This window comes from Ranitomeya variabilis, chromosome 8 (assembly GCF_051348905.1).
Source record: "Ranitomeya variabilis isolate aRanVar5 chromosome 8, aRanVar5.hap1, whole genome shotgun sequence".
Taxonomy (NCBI): Eukaryota; Metazoa; Chordata; class Amphibia; order Anura; family Dendrobatidae; genus Ranitomeya; species Ranitomeya variabilis.
In genome coordinates this window covers 128,199,337-128,215,657 of record NC_135239.1, presented here as the reverse complement: position 1 = coordinate 128,215,657, position 16,321 = coordinate 128,199,337, and the positions used below count along the sequence as shown (strand labels likewise).

The 16,321-nt window shown below is 50.6% G+C and overlaps 1 protein-coding gene across 3 annotated transcripts in view; it reads right to left on the bottom strand.

The window, feature by feature from the left end:
- Window positions 1-16,321, bottom strand: part of KIFAP3 (kinesin associated protein 3) — an 811,853-nt gene that overhangs the window by 538,116 nt on the left and 257,416 nt on the right. For all 3 annotated transcript variants that reach the window (XM_077276224.1, XM_077276225.1, XM_077276226.1), the window contains one exon: window positions 12,558-12,607. In XM_077276224.1, coding sequence (XP_077132339.1) covers window positions 12,558-12,607 — 50 coding nt within the window. The remainder of the gene's footprint in view (window positions 1-12,557; window positions 12,608-16,321) is intronic.

The window sequence follows — 16,321 nt, the reverse complement described above, 5'->3', positions numbered from 1 at the left end:
AAACTTCTTATTATTATTATTATAGTGCTTTGGAACAAAGCACTATACTGTTATTCCACCGTGGTAAACTTCTTATTATAGTGCTTTGGAACAAAGCACTATACTGTTATTCCACCGTGGTAAACTTCTTCTTATTCTTATTATTCAGTCCGCACGTAATGCGGCCCGAACCGCTAAACTCACAGACTCCAGTGAGGTGTCATTTCGAAGCCAGCGTTCCTGAGAGGTGTGCTAAGTATTTTTCGTGTCGATCGGATTTGTAGTTTTTGCGCAATTTGTGTTTGAAAAAAGTCTTTCAATGCGTTTCAATAGGGAAATTGTCCCATACGTTTATAATGGGCTGGTTTCTGAGGCAATTTCTAAAAATAACTGCCACCTGGCTGATTAGCTCATTCATATGCGCAGTCAGACACAGTTACTATGCCAACGCCTATGAACTCTACATCAGCTCACAAGTTTTGTCAGATAATATCAGCTCTTAAAGTGACAGTACAGCACAATTCCAAACCACTATCTGTAGTCTTATGATTATTAGATGGAGGCCCGATTCTAACTCATCGGGTATTCTAGAATATGCATGTCCACGTAGTATATTGCACAGCCACGCAGTATACAGTGCAGAGCCGCGCAGTACACAGCGCAGAGCCGCGCACTACACAGCGCAGAGCCGCACAGTATAAAGCGCAGAGCCGCGCAGTACACAGCGCAGAGCTGTGAAGTACACAGCGCAGAGCCGCGCAGTATAAAGCGCAGAGCCGTGCAGTACACAGCGCAGAGCCGCGCAGTACACAGCGCAGAGCCATGCAGTACACAGCGCAGAGCCGCGCAGTATAAAGCGCAGAGCCGTGCAGTTCACAGCGCAGAGCCGCGCAGTACACAGCGCAGAGCCCCGCAGCATACAGCGCAGAGCCCCGCAGTATACAGCGCAGAGCCCCGCAGTATACAGCGCAGAGCCCCGCAGTATACAGCGCAGAGCCCCGCAGTATACAGCGCAGAGCCCCGCAGTATACAGCGCCCACCAAATTGGCCCCTGAGGGGCCCCACCCACCAAATCGGACCCAGAGTGGCTACAACTACCAAACCAGCGCCTGAGGGGCACCCAAGTGTGAAAGTCTTGCTGGGGCAACCCGGGCACCATTCCAAAGCACTATCTGTAGTTCCTTCAGGAAATACCCATCTATTTCTCTCTGTTATCAGCCATTCCCCGTACTGCTGTCAGTCTATTTCTATCTGTTATCAGCCATTCCCCTGTCCTGCTGTCAGTCTATTCTCTCTGTTATCAGCCATTCCCTGTCCTGCTGTCAGTCTATTCTCTCTGTTATCAGCCATTCCCCTGTCCTGCTGTCAGTCTATTCTCTCTGTTATCAGCCATTCCCCTGTCCTGCTGTCAGTCTATTCTCTCTGTTATCAGCCATTCCCCGTCCTGCTGTCAGTCTATTTCTCTCTGTTATCAGCAATTCCCCTGTCCTGCTGTCAGTCTATTCTCTCTGTTATCAGCCATTCCCTTGTCCTGCTGTCAGTCTATTCTCTGTTATCAGCCATTCCCTTATCCTGCTGTCAGTCAGAGTGACCCGGCCCACCAAATCGGACCCAGAGTGACCCGGCCCACCAAATCGGACCCAGAGTGACCCGGCCCACCAAATCGGACCCAGAGTGACCCGGCCCACCAAATCGGACCCAGAGTGACCCGGCCCACCAAATCGGACCCAGAGTGACCCGGCCCACCAAATCGGACCCAGAGTGACCCGGGCCACCAAATCGGACCCAGAGTGACCCGGCCCACCAAATCGCACCCAGAGTGACCCGGGCCACCAAATCAAACCCAGAGTGACCCGGGCCACCAAATCGGACCCAGAGTGACCCGGGCCACCAAATCGGACCCAGAGTGACCCGGGCCACCAAATCGGACCCAGAGTGACCCGGGCCACCAAATCGGACCCAGAGTGACCCGGGCCACCAAATCGGACCCAGAGTGACCCGGGCCACCAAATCGGACCCAGAGTGACCCGGGCCACCAAATCGGACCCAGAGTGACCCGGGCCACCAAATCGGACCCAGAGTGACCCGGGCCACCAAATCGGACCCAGAGTGACCCGGGCCACCAAATCGGACCCAGAGTGACCCGGGCCACCAAATCGGACCCAGAGTGACCCGGGCCACCAAATCGGACCCAGAGTGACCCGGGCCACCAAATCGGACCCAGAGTGACCCGGGCCACCAAATCGGACCCAGAGTGACCCGGGCCACCAAATCGGACCCAGAGTGACCCGGGCCACCAAATCAAACCCAGAGTGACCCGGGCCACCAAATCGGACCCAGAGTGACCCGGGCCACCAAATCGGACCCAGAGTGACCCGGGCCACCAAATCGGACCCAGAGTGACCGGGGCCACCAAATCGGACCCAGAGTGACCCGGGCCACCAAATCGGACCCAGAGTGACCCGGGCCACCAAATCGGACCCAGAGTGACCCGGGCCACCAAATCGGACCCAGAGTGACCCGGGCCACCAAATCGGACCCAGAGTGACCCGGGCCACCAAATCGGACCCAGAGTGACCCGGGCCACCAAATCGGACCCAGAGTGACCCGGGCCACCAAATCGGACCCAGAGTGACCCGGCCCACCAAATCGGACCCAGAGTGACCCGGCCCACCAAATCGGACCCAGAGTGACCCGGCCCACCAAATCGGACCCAGAGTGACCCGGGCCGCCAAATCGGACCCAGAGTGACCCGGCCCGCCAAATCGGACCCAGAGTAACCCGGCCCGCCAAATCGGACCCAGAGTGGCGCCGCCCGCCAAATCGGACCCAGAGTGGCGCCGCCCGCCAAATCGGACCCAGAGTGGCGCCGCCCGCCAAATCGGACCCAGAGTGGCGCCGCCCGCCAAATCGGACCCAGAGTGGCGCCGCCCGCCAAATCGGACCCAGAGTGGCGCCGCCCGCCAAATCGGACCCAGAGTGACCCGGGCCACCAAATCGGACCCAGAGTGACCCGGGCCACCAAATCGGACCCAGAGTGACCCGGGCCACCAAATCGGACCCAGAGTGACCCGGGCCACCAAATCAAACCCAGAGTGACCCGGGCCACCAAATCGGACCCAGAGTGACCCGGCCCACCAAATCGGACCCAGAGTGACCCGGGCCACCAAATCGGACCCAGAGTGACCCGGCCCACCAAATCGGACCCAGAGTGACCCGGGCCACCAAATCGGACCCAGAGTGACCCGGCCCACCAAATCGCACCCAGAGTGACCCGGGCCACCAAATCGGACCCAGAGTGACCCGGGCCACCAAATCGGACCCAGAGTGACCCGGGCCACCAAATCGGACCCAGAGTGACCCGGGCCACCAAATCGGACCCAGAGTGACCCGGGCCACCAAATCGGACCCAGAGTGACCCGGGCCACCAAATCGGACCCAGAGTGACCCGGGCCACCAAATCGGACCCAGAGTGACCCGGGCCACCAAATCGGACCCAGAGTGACCCGGGCCACCAAATCGGACCCAGATTGACCCGGGCCACCAAATCGGACCCAGAGTGACCCGGGCCACCAAATCGGACCCAGAGTGACCCGGGCCACCAAATCGGACCCAGAGTGACCCGGGCCACCAAATCGGACCCAGAGTGACCCGGGCCACCAAATCGGACCCAGAGTGACCCGGGCCACCAAATCGGACCCAGAGTGACCCGGGCCACCAAATCAAACCCAGAGTGACCCGGGCCACCAAATCGGACCCAGAGTGACCCGGGCCACCAAATCGGACCCAGAGTGACCCGGGCCACCAAATCGGACCCAGAGTGACCCGGGCCACCAAATCGGACCCAGAGTGACCCGGGCCACCAAATCGGACCCAGAGTGACCCGGGCCACCAAATCGGACCCAGAGTGACCCGGGCCACCAAATCGGACCCAGAGTGACCCGGGCCACCAAATCGGACCCAGAGTGACCCGGGCCACCAAATCGGACCCAGAGTGACCCGGGCCACCAAATCGGACCCAGAGTGACCCGGGCCACCAAATCGGACCCAGAGTGACCCGGGCCACCAAATCGGACCCAGAGTGACCCGGCCCACCAAATCGGACCCAGAGTGACCCGGCCCACCAAATCGGACCCAGAGTGACCCGGCCCACCAAATCGGACCCAGAGTGACCCGGGCCGCCAAATCGGACCCAGAGTGACCCGGCCCGCCAAATCGGACCCAGAGTAACCCGGCCCGCCAAATCGGACCCAGAGTGGCGCCGCCCGCCAAATCGGACCCAGAGTGGCGCCGCCCGCCAAATCGGACCCAGAGTGGCGCCGCCCGCCAAATCGGACCCAGAGTGGCGCCGCCCGCCAAATCGGACCCAGAGTGGCGCCGCCCGCCAAATCGGACCCAGAGTGACCCGGGCCACCAAATCGGACCCAGAGTGACCCGGGCCACCAAATCGGACCCAGAGTGACCCGGGCCACCAAATCGGACCCAGAGTGACCCGGGCCACCAAATCAAACCCAGAGTGACCCGGGCCACCAAATCGGACCCAGAGTGACCCGGGCCACCAAATCGGACCCAGAGTGACCCGGGCCACCAAATCGGACCCAGAGTGACCCGGGCCACCAAATCGGACCCAGAGTGACCCGGGCCACCAAATCGGACCCAGAGTGACCCGGGCCACCAAATCAAACCCAGAGTGACCCGGGCCACCAAATCGGACCCAGAGTGACCCGGGCCACCAAATCGGACCCAGAGTGACCCGGGCCACCAAATCGGACCCAGAGTGACCCGGGCCACCAAATCGGACCCAGAGTGACCCGGGCCACCAAATCGGACCCAGAGTGACCCGGGCCACCAAATCGGACCCAGAGTGACCCGGGCCACCAAATCAAACCCAGAGTGACCCGGGCCACCAAATCGGACCCAGAGTGACCCGGGCCACCAAATCGGACCCAGAGTGACCCGGGCCACCAAATCGGACCCAGAGTGACCCGGGCCACCAAATCGGACCCAGAGTGACCCGGGCCACCAAATCGGACCCAGAGTGACCCGGGCCACCAAATCGGACCCAGAGTGACCCGGGCCACCAAATCGGACCCAGAGTGACCCGGGCCACCAAATCGGACCCAGAGTGACCCGGGCCACCAAATCGGACCCAGAGTGACCCGGCCCACCAAATCGGACCCAGAGTGACCCAGCCCACCAAATCGGACCCAGAGTGACCCGGGCCACCAAATCGGACCCAGAGTGACCCGGCCCGCCAAATCGGACCCAGAGTAACCCGGCCCGCCAAATCGGACCCAGAGTGGCGCCGCCCGCCAAATCGGACCCAGAGTGGCGCCGCCCGCCAAATCGGACCCAGAGTGGCGCCGCCCGCCAAATCGGACCCAGAGTGGCGCCGCCCGCCAAATCGGACCCAGAGTGGCGCCGCCCGCCAAATCGGACCCAGAGTGGTGCCGCCCGCCAAATCGGTCCCAGAGTGACCCCGCCCACCAAATTGGTCCCAGAGTGACCCCGCCCACCAAATTGGTCCCAGAGTGACCCCGCCCACCAAATCGGACCCATAGTGGCCTCACCCCTTTAGGGGCTACAACTACCAAGCCAGCGCCTGAGGGGCACCCAAGTGTGAAAGTCTTGCTGGGGCAACCCGGGCACCATTCCAAAGCACTATCTGTAGTTCCTTCAGGAAATACCCATCTAGTTATTATTATTAGGCTTTTTTTCGCAGTTAATGCGGCCCGAACCGCTGAACGCACAGACTCCAGTGAGGTGTCATTTCGAAGCCAGCGTCCACGAGAGGTGTGCTAAGTTATTTTAATGTCGATCGGATTTGTAGTTTTGGCGCAATTTGCATTTGAAAATTGTTTCCCCCTCATTGGAAAGCATTGTGACCCGGGCCACCAAATCGGACCCAGAGTGGCCTCGCCCACCAAATCGGACCCAGAGTGGCCCCGCCCACCAAATCGGACCCAGAGTGGCCCCGCCCACCAAATCGGACCCAGAGTGGCCCCGCCCACCAAATCGCCCCCCTGGGGCCCCGCCCACCAAATCGTACCCCATGGGGCCCTGCCCACCAAATCGGCTTGAGGGGCCCCGCCCACCAAATCGGCCCCTGAGGGGCCCCACCCACCAAATCGGACCCAGAGTGACCCGGCCCACCAAATCTGACCCTGAGTGACCCAATCCACCAAATCGGTCCCTGAGGTTCCCCGCCCACCAAATCGGACCCTGAGTGACCCCGCCCACCAAATCGGACCCAGAGTGGCTCCGCCCACCAAATCGGACACAGAGTGACCCCGCCCACCAAATCGGACCCAGAGTGAGCCCGCCCACCAAATCGGACCCAGAGTGACCCCGCCCACCAAATCGGACCCAGAGTGACCCCGCCCACCAAATCGGCCCCAGAGTGACCCCGCCCACCAAATCGGCCCCAGAGGGGCCCCACCCACCAAATCGGCCCCAGAGGGGCCCCGCCCACCAAATCGGACCCCGTGGGGCCCCACCCACCAAATCGGACCCCGTGGGGCCCCGCCCACCAAATCGGATCCCGTGGGGCCCCGCCCACCAAATCGGCTCGAGGGGCCCTGCCCACCAAATCGGCCCCATAGTGGCCCCGCCCACCAAATCGGACCCATAGTGGCCCCACCCACCAAATCGGACCCAGAGTGGCCCCGCCCACCAAATCGGACCCAGAGTGACCCCGCCCACCAAATCGGCTCGAGGGGCCCCACCCACCAAATCGGCCCCTGAAGGGCCCCGCCCACCAAATCGGACCCAGAGTGGCCCCGCCCACCAAATCAGACCCAGAGTGGTCCTGCCCACCAAATCGGCACCTGGGGGCCCCGCCCACCAAATCAGCCACTGAGGGGCCCCGCCCACCAAATCGGCACCTGAGGTGCCCCGCCCATGAAAGCAGACCCAGAGTGGCCCCGCCCACCAAATCGGACCCCGAGGGGCATGCAAGTGTAAAACTTGCAGGGGCAGCCTGGGTAACATTCTAAAGCACTATCTGTAGTTCCTTCAGGAAATACCCATCTAGTTTTAAAAATGTTATTATGTTTAATTAGCAAATGCCTCGAAAGGCTATGCTTCAAAAAGCCATTTTTTGCTCTATTCTTGAGTCCATTAATGCGGGACCGCAGTGTCTGCATGGTGCGTCCCACACATTGCAAACCGCAACTGCAAGTGATGACATATACAACATAATCACTACTACAGGTGAGTCTTTGTGGGATGTCAAAAACATAACCAGTGTTATTGCATTTAATAATTTTGGCCCCATGATCTAGGATTCCACAGGTCAAACATTTTTTGGAATTGCATTTAAAAACTAAATTTTTTAAAAACTCCATTTTCTTGAAGAACACTACATAAAATGTGATTCTTATTTTTGTTTTTTCTTTTTAAATCAAACAGGTTTTTAATTTACTAGGGGCCACCAAGTTTTTCAAAGTTTTCCCTCTTCTATATGTAATCCCTGGTTTATCAGGGAGATGTTTTCCAAAAAAACAGGGTCACGTTTCAAGATATACCAATATTTTGAAAGCACAGTTCTTATAACTTTATTTCCCCTGTTAATTGTAGTCACAAAATTCAATTTCCATCACTTTTTTCTTTACCATTTATCCCCTTTCCTATTTTTTCCTTCTAAAATTCCTCCTGTATCTTTACTTTATTGTCCCTATATGCACCATTTATCAGATTTTTGGGGTATCCTTGTTCTTAAAATTTTCTTTTCAGGATTTTGGACTGAACCACATAATACGATTCTGTCATACAATTATTTCTTATATGAAAAAATTGACTGCGGGTTATGTAGACCTTCCACTTTTTATAATGTGAACTATTAAAAATCTAAAAAGCCATTTGAATCCACTTTTTAAAATGGGTTTATGTGATAATGTTTTTCCCATTACTGCTGATCTCCAGATAAAGAAACACCATTTTTACTTTGTTGATTTGTGATGTGAAGATGATCCCCCAGGTGTTATTATTAAGCGCCTTTATTAATTGTCCCCTGACATATGATAATCAGATCATCTATGAAGCACTTATAGAGCCTTATTTTGTCATGGAAAATAGGCTTAGAGAGTGATGACGAGGACTCGAATCGCTCCATAAATAAATTTGCGAAACTTGGTGTGACCCAAGCCCCCCATCGCGGTGCCGAGCAACTGTAAATACAGTACTCCTTCAAAAGTGAACATATTATGTTCAAGAATGAATTTCAGACCCCTTAACAAAAAATCCCTTTGCTCGAGAAACATCTCTGTCCTTGCTAAATAAAAACCCACCGCATTTACCCCATTTCATGATCAATGTTTGAATATAATGAATTTACATGCAATGAGATGAAAGAATAATTGTCTTTGCATTCAATATCCCTCAATTCCTCAATTAATTGTGTGGAATCTCTCAAATAAGAAGAGACTATACTAGATCTTGTAAAAACAAGTCAATATGAGAAAGATTGTCAGGACTCTGAACATTTTTTATTACCTTTTGTGCATTACTGCCCTTTTACAAGATGGCGTCTTTGGTCTCATGTGCACTGTGTCTTCCTGCTATATAACTCCACCCCAGCCTTCAGTCTGTACTAGAGTATTCTGCCATGCATCCAGCTCCTGACCTATGGTTACTCCCTGGCTATATACCTGCTCCTGTGAACCTGTGGGGTTATCCTGCTACTCTGCTCTGAGTTCCTGCTGCATACACCAGTTCCAGTAATCCTCCTTCATCTGCTGCTCGTGTTTACTTCCATCTGCATTTGCTGGACATGTAAGCTGTTGCTGCTCTGCAAGAACCGGAGACTATTTCCCAGGCCTCCCTGGTTGAGCTAAGATATTATTTGAACTGCCTTATAAGCATATCTATCTGTGTTTTGGACTAAGCAAGGACTTATTCGTGTCAAGTATCCTCAAGAATAATTGTGCTTCATAGACTTTCTGCGTGATTGCATTTTCCTCTGAAGTTTCCTATAGACTGCTAAGCTGCATTTAATATTTACTCCAAGTGTTGTGAACTTGAGTTTCTCTCTGCACCTGTTTGAATCACCGTGTGATAATATAGACTTTACTACTTATAAAACTTGTGTCCTGTAGTTGTCTTGTTCCACGCAAAGAGTCTCCTGAGTTATCCCCTATAATTATTACAGAGATGACAAGTCAAGGAGCTTATTCCTGATATAATAGGTCTGCCAGGTGTTGTTTTAGGGTTCTTATGCAATTTTGGTAGATGATAAAATAATGCCGTGGTTGGCGCAGGATTTGTTAAAAACCTTTTATCCTGTTTTATTAAAGGGAACCGGTCACCCCGTTTTTTAAAGATGAGATAAAAAAGCGTTAAATAGGGGCAGAGCTGTGCTTTACATTAGTGTCTTTTTTGTGCCTTTATTCCACCCCTATGCTGCCGAAATACCTTTGTAAAGTCGCCGTTTTGTGCTGTCACTCACGCTGGTCTGGTCATATGGGCGTTATGAAATTGTGGTTCCTCCCCCACCTCTTGCGATTCCCTGCAAAATTTATTCCCGCCGTTGGCGTTGTCTTTAGCGCCTGCACAGTAACGTCTAATTTGCTAACTGCCAACTGTGGGCATAGCATAACTTTACATCACTGCGCATGTGCGGGTCGTCACTTTAACCTGGGTGCCCCGGAAGTGTTCATATGTGCATAGTGTTTATCTGGATGCCAGTAAAATTTACTCTGCCCGAACTGTGAGCGTAAGTTTGGTGCCAAAATCGCTTACCTACCTATCTATCTATCTATCGTTCTATCTATCTATGTATTATCTATCTATCTTTCTTTCTATCTATCGTTCTTTCTTTCTATCTATTGTTCTTTCTTTCTATCTTTCTATCTATCTATTGTTCTATATATCAATCTATCTATCTTTCTTTCTATCTATCTATCTATCGTTCTATCTATCTATCTATCGATCTTTCTATCAATCTATTATCTATCTAACTATCTATGTATCTATTTATCTATTATCTATCTATTATCTATGTATTATCTATCTATTATCTATCTATCTTTCTATCTATCGATCTATATATCGCTCTTTCTAGCTATCTATCTATTATCTATCTATTGTTCTTTCTATCTATCTATTATCTATCTATCGATCTTTCAATCCATCTATTATCTATCGTTCTTTCTATATATCTATCTAGCTATTTATCTATCGTTCTTTCTATTTTTCTATCGATCTATTTATCTATCTATCGTTCTTTCTATCTATCATCTATCTATTGATCTTTCTATCTATTATCTATCTATCGTTCTTTCGATCTATCTATCGTTCTTTCTATCTAGAGTATCTATCTATCTATCTATTATCTATCTATCGTTCTTTCTATCTATCTATCGATCTTTATATCTATCTATTATATATCTATCGTTCTTTCTATCTATTATCTATCTATCGTTCTTTCTATCTATCTTTCTATCTATCTATTATCTATCTATCGTTCTATCTATTATCTATATATCTATCTTTCTATCTATCGATCTTTCTATCGATCTATTATGTATCTATCATTCTTTCTATCTATTGATCTATCATCTATCTAGCTCTTTTCAGCTTAGCTATCCCGTTCTATCTATGGTATACCTTCTAACTTTCTTAGGCCATGTTCACACTTTGCGGGTTTTACCGCGGCGATTTTGATGCTGCGGGTCCGCAGCAGTTTCCATAGCATTTACATGTAAACCCTATGGAAACCGCAAACCGCTGTGCACATGCTGCAGGAAAAAACGCGCAGAAACGCAGCGGTTTACAACCCGCAGCATGTCACTTCTTTGTGCAGAATCGCAGCGATTCTGCACACATAGAAATGCATTGATCCGCTTACTTCCCGCATGGGGCTGTGCCCACGATGCGGGAAGTAAGCGGATAATGTGCGGTTGCTACCCGGGGTGGAGGAGAGGAAACTCTCCTCCAGGCCCTGGTAACCATATTTGTGGTAAAAAAAAAAGAATAAATATAAAAAATAAAGCTATACTTACCTCTCTGCGCTGCACGCGGCCATCCGGTCTCAGGTTTGCTGTGCGAGCAGGACCTGCGGTGACGTCGCGGTCACATGACCATGATGACGCCGTGGTCACATGACCGTGACGTCACGAAGGTCCTTCTCACACAGCATCTTTGGAAACGGACTGCAGCGTGCAGCGCCGAGGAGATCGGGACGTCAGAGGGGGTGAGTATAACTATTTTTTTTTTTTATTTTTAACATTACTATTGATGCTGCATATGCAGCATCAATAGTAAAACCAAAGCCCGCAGCGGAAACCGCAAGACAAAACGTGATAAATCTGCAGGGATAACCGCAGCGGTTTTGCCCTGCAGGTTTATCAAATCCGCTGCGGGAGAACCCGCAGGGACCCGAACCTACGTGTGCACATAGCCTTATTCTTTCTTTTTATCTATTTATCTATCTCATCTATCTACGAGCAGATTACATACAACATACACCCGGCGAAATAAACACTGTGACATACAGTACACCCAGCGATATACGACTTGCAACCTACCACATTTGACATGCAACATACGACTTTCAACATACTATGTGTGACATGCATCATCAGACTACATGTGACATGCAAGAACATGCGACTACATGCGACATGCAACAACATGCGACTACATGCGACATGCAACAACATGTGACTACATGTGACATGCAATAAGTGACTGCATGTGACATTCAACATGTGCCTACATGTGACATACAACAACATGCGGCGACATGCGACCACATGCAACATGCAACATGCGACATGTGACATACAACAGCATGCAACATGCGATTACATGTCACATGTGACAGCATGCCACATGCAACAACATGTGACAACATGCTACATGTGACTACATGCGACAACATGCCACATGTGACTACATGCGACAACATGCAACTACATGCGACAACATGCAACATGTGACTGCATGCAACCACATGTGACATGCAACAACATGCAACATGTGATTACATGTCGCATGCAGCAACATGCAACTACATGCGACAACATGCCACATGCTACAACATGCGACATGCGACAACATGTGACATGCAACCACATGTGACATGCAACCATATGTGAAATGCAACAACATGTGACATGCAACAACATGTGACATGCAACAACATGCGACATGCAACAACATGTGACATGCAACAACATGTGACATGTGATTACATGTCACATGCAACAACATGCAACTACATGTGACAATATGCAACATGTGACATGAAACATGCAACTACATGCGACCACATGTGACATGCAACAACATGCAACTACATGCGACATGCAACAACATGTGACTACATGTCACATGCAACATGCGACTACATGCGGCAACATGAAACAACATGCAACTACATGCGACATTCAACAACATGCGGCAACATGCGACTACATGCGACATGTGACTACATGCGACATGCAACATGCGACTCAATTGTGAAGGGGTTTTCCTAGTAGTGAACAACCCCTTTAATTAAAAAAAGATCACAATACTTTAATGTGTTGATTCATAAAAACAAATGCCAACACTAGTAATCCTCAGTAAAGTGTTACCTCCATTCCCTCAAATGGCGGTGGATCTTTAGGTTTATTATTCTTCTTTTCTGAAAAAAATAAAGAAATAACCATAACTACATTTTTTAACAATTATACTCCTATTTATTAAAACAAACAGTATTTTTGCATTAAGAAGCAATACAATATTTCGAATAAAACATCAAAACGGTATAGAATCATTAAAACCAATTTCCATCACTTGTAGATTATAGGGACTGGTTTCTTTCTGCCTGATAAGGCATGGGGCGATCATAGAGAGGGGGTCCCTTCTATTAGCCACTTAGGAAAGCCCCTGCATGCAGAGAAATGGAGTTAATTAAGGAGACATCATTTTTAAAGCATACCCTTTAATAATAATATAATAATTTTTATTTATATAGCGCCAACATATTCTGCAGCGCTTTACAAATTATAGAGGGGACTTGTACAGACAATAGACATTACAGCATAACAGAAATCACAGTTCAAAACAGATACCAGTAGGAATGAGGGCCCTGCTCGCAAGCTTACAAACTATGAGGAAAAGGGGAGACACGAGAGGTGGATGGACCCTTTCATTTGAGGTGACATTTCAGATCAAACTTGAGGAAAAACATAACTTCAGGATAAAGAAAGATTTATATTCTGCCTTTTTGCCAGTTGCCATCCTTTTACATTTTCAATTTTGAATTTGCAGTCTCTTGTGGGTGCCATTATGTCTTCCATACACTGCACACCCAGGCATGAAGCATCCCAACTCTTTATTTAGCACAAAGACTGAAGGTGTAGCAGCATGAAGGTCAAATATAGCAGCATGGAAGGACAACATCATCAGTCTTGGTCTAAGGGATGACATTTCTCCTTGCGGAGTGTGACATACCAGCTGTCACGATCAGCTGCAGCCGCAGATGCAGCACAGCCCATAGATGCCCGCAAGCCGACCAACCTCAGAAGGCGTGGGGCGAACATCCCCCAGGGACGCAATACGGACCCCTTAAACCGCAGAGGGGGACCCGGGACTACCCGAACTAGGGGAGAGCAGAAACCGGGGTTCTGTGGCAGCTGAGCATGTGGACAAGGAACGAGACACGTAGGACTTGATTACACCGCACAACTTCAGGTATAGAGACAGTAAAGTTTACTAAAGTAAAGTCACACAGTACATAAACCAAACAAGACTATGCCAGGCTCCCGATTCCACACCTCCTAGAAGGGTACCACCCAGTGGACCCTAAGGCACCAACGGATCACCGAGGCACACATAGGCAGGACATCAGGACACAGGCAGGACATCAGGGTACATGAGGTCATCAGGACGCAGGCAGGACATCAGGGTACAGACAGGACATCAGGTCATCAGGACACATGAGGTCATCGGGACATCAGGGTACACAAAGTCATCAGGGACATCAGATAGACATCTGGGACACTGACGTGGCAGCCCAGGTCATCAGCTGGGACACTGGCGTGGCAGCCCAGGTTATCAGTTACATCAGGACATAGGACAGAGAACATCAGGGTTCAGACAGGATATCAGGACATCAGGGTCCATGAGATCATCAGGACACAGGCAGGACATCAGGGTACAGACAGGACATCAGGACATCTGGACCCAGGGTCACCGGCAGACATCAGACAGGAGTCGTTCGGTTCCGGACATCCGACACGACCTACAGGCACCACCAAAGATCAGGCTCCAAGCTCCAGGCAGCAGTCATCAGGTTCCAGACTGCGGTCGTCAGGATCCGGGCATCGGACCTAGGAAGGAACTCAAGCGTGATGGTGCAAGCACCGCAATACTGGACGTGGGCCAGACGGGGTTAACACCGCATGGTAGTCAGAGCACAGAGTAGTAGACGCTCAGCAGAAACACCGGTTACAAGAGACTCAAAGTCACTGGGAGTGAGGCTCCAGATGCAGAGGGATTCCAGGGACATAATCATAGCAGACAGTTCAGACAGGTTCAGGTACAGGACAGGTACAGAATCAAGGATTTGGGCCTGGATATACCGCCTCCAGGACAGGTGCCAGAACAGGACAAAACAGGAATCAAGGCAAGGACTTTGGTACCAAAACAGACAGGAGAGGTGCAGGAACAGGAACACACATAGCAAAGTTCAGGAGCTTTGTGAGTAGCTCAGGCCCCGCTCATAGGGCAGGGGAACTTTATATAGGAGCTGCACCTCAGCAATTGGCTGGGGACAGCATTTCAAGTACACACCCTAATCCTGATAAAAGCAGGGGAGGTGTGGCCGCACATGCCCTAAGCACAAACAGAAACCATTACAGCAAAATCAGTGCAGGATCTGAGGCTCAGGGCACCTGACTGAGACTGCATGCACTGACCCACGTGGAAAGTCATGCACCAGCTGCAAATGACCTCACAACCCGCGGACAGCTTCACTGCAGCAACAAGGGACCGCACATGAGGAAGGTATGCAGCAGGGCAAAGACCTAACCACCCATGTACGGCTGTGTAGCAGAGCAGGAACTGAGAAGGCTCCATCCAGGTAACAGCCAACAGTATCCCAGCTCAAATTAGGGGGAAAAGAGTAAAGGGTTAAAGCAAACATACGCATTGTCACGCCGAAAAGCAGAAACAGACAGAACGGCGTGACACCAGCTCTGGCATGCCAATGTAAGGAGGCTTATTCGCTGGGCAATGCTCCTCTGGGAAATTTAATATGCAAATTGCCTCTTCAGAGAGGAAGAGAACTTGAACTATATAGCACCACTGTGTCTGCAAATTGAGATTCTGATTTGACGTTTATCATAAGTCATATGGAAAGACTTGTTAAAGGGTCATTAATGACTTGTAGGATTGCTACTTCCAACAGGTGGCACTAATGAGTCCTCTTCTTCTCTGAAAAGACAATGCCGCTAATTATAGACCTGTCTCTAATCTTCCCTTCATCTCTAAACTCCTGGAACGCCTGGTCCACTCCCGTCTTACCCGCCATCTCTCAGATAATTCTCTTCTCGACCCTCTTCAATCTGGCTTCCGCTCTTTACACTCTACTGAAACTGCCCTCACTAAAGTCTCTAATGACCTACTAACAGCTAAATCTAATGGTCACTACTCCATGCTAATTCTATTGGATCTTTCTGCAGCATTCGACACTGTGGATCATCAGCTCCTCCTCACTATGCTCCGCTCCATCGGCATCAAGGACACTGTTCTCTCTTGGTTCTCCTCCTATCTCTCTGACCGATCCTTCACTGTATGTTTTGCTGGTTCCTCCTCCTCTCACCTTCCCCTTACTGTTGGGGTTCCTCAAGGATCAGTCCTAGGCCCCCTCCACTTCTCTTTGTATACTGACCCTATTGGACAAACAATCAGTAGATTTGGGTTCCAGTACCATCTCTATGCTGATGACACCCAATTGTACACCTCTTCTCCTGCTTTCACTCCGACCTTCTTAGAAAACACCAGTGATTGTCTTACCGCTGTCTCTAACATCATGTCCTCCCTCTATCTGAAACTGAACCTGTCAAAAACTGAACTCCTCGTGTTCTCTCCCTCTACTAACCTACCTTTGCCTGACATTGCCATCTCTGTGTGCGGTTCAATCATTACTCCAAAGCAACATGCCCGCTGCATTGGGGTCATCCTTGATTCCGAGCTTTCATTCACCCCCCACATCCGATCACTGGCTCGCTCTTCTTATCTGCATCTCAAAAACATTTATAGAATTCGCCCTTTTCTTACTTTCGACTCTGCAAAAACTCTTACTGTTTCTCTTATTCATTCCCGTCTGGACTATTGTAACTCTCTACTAATC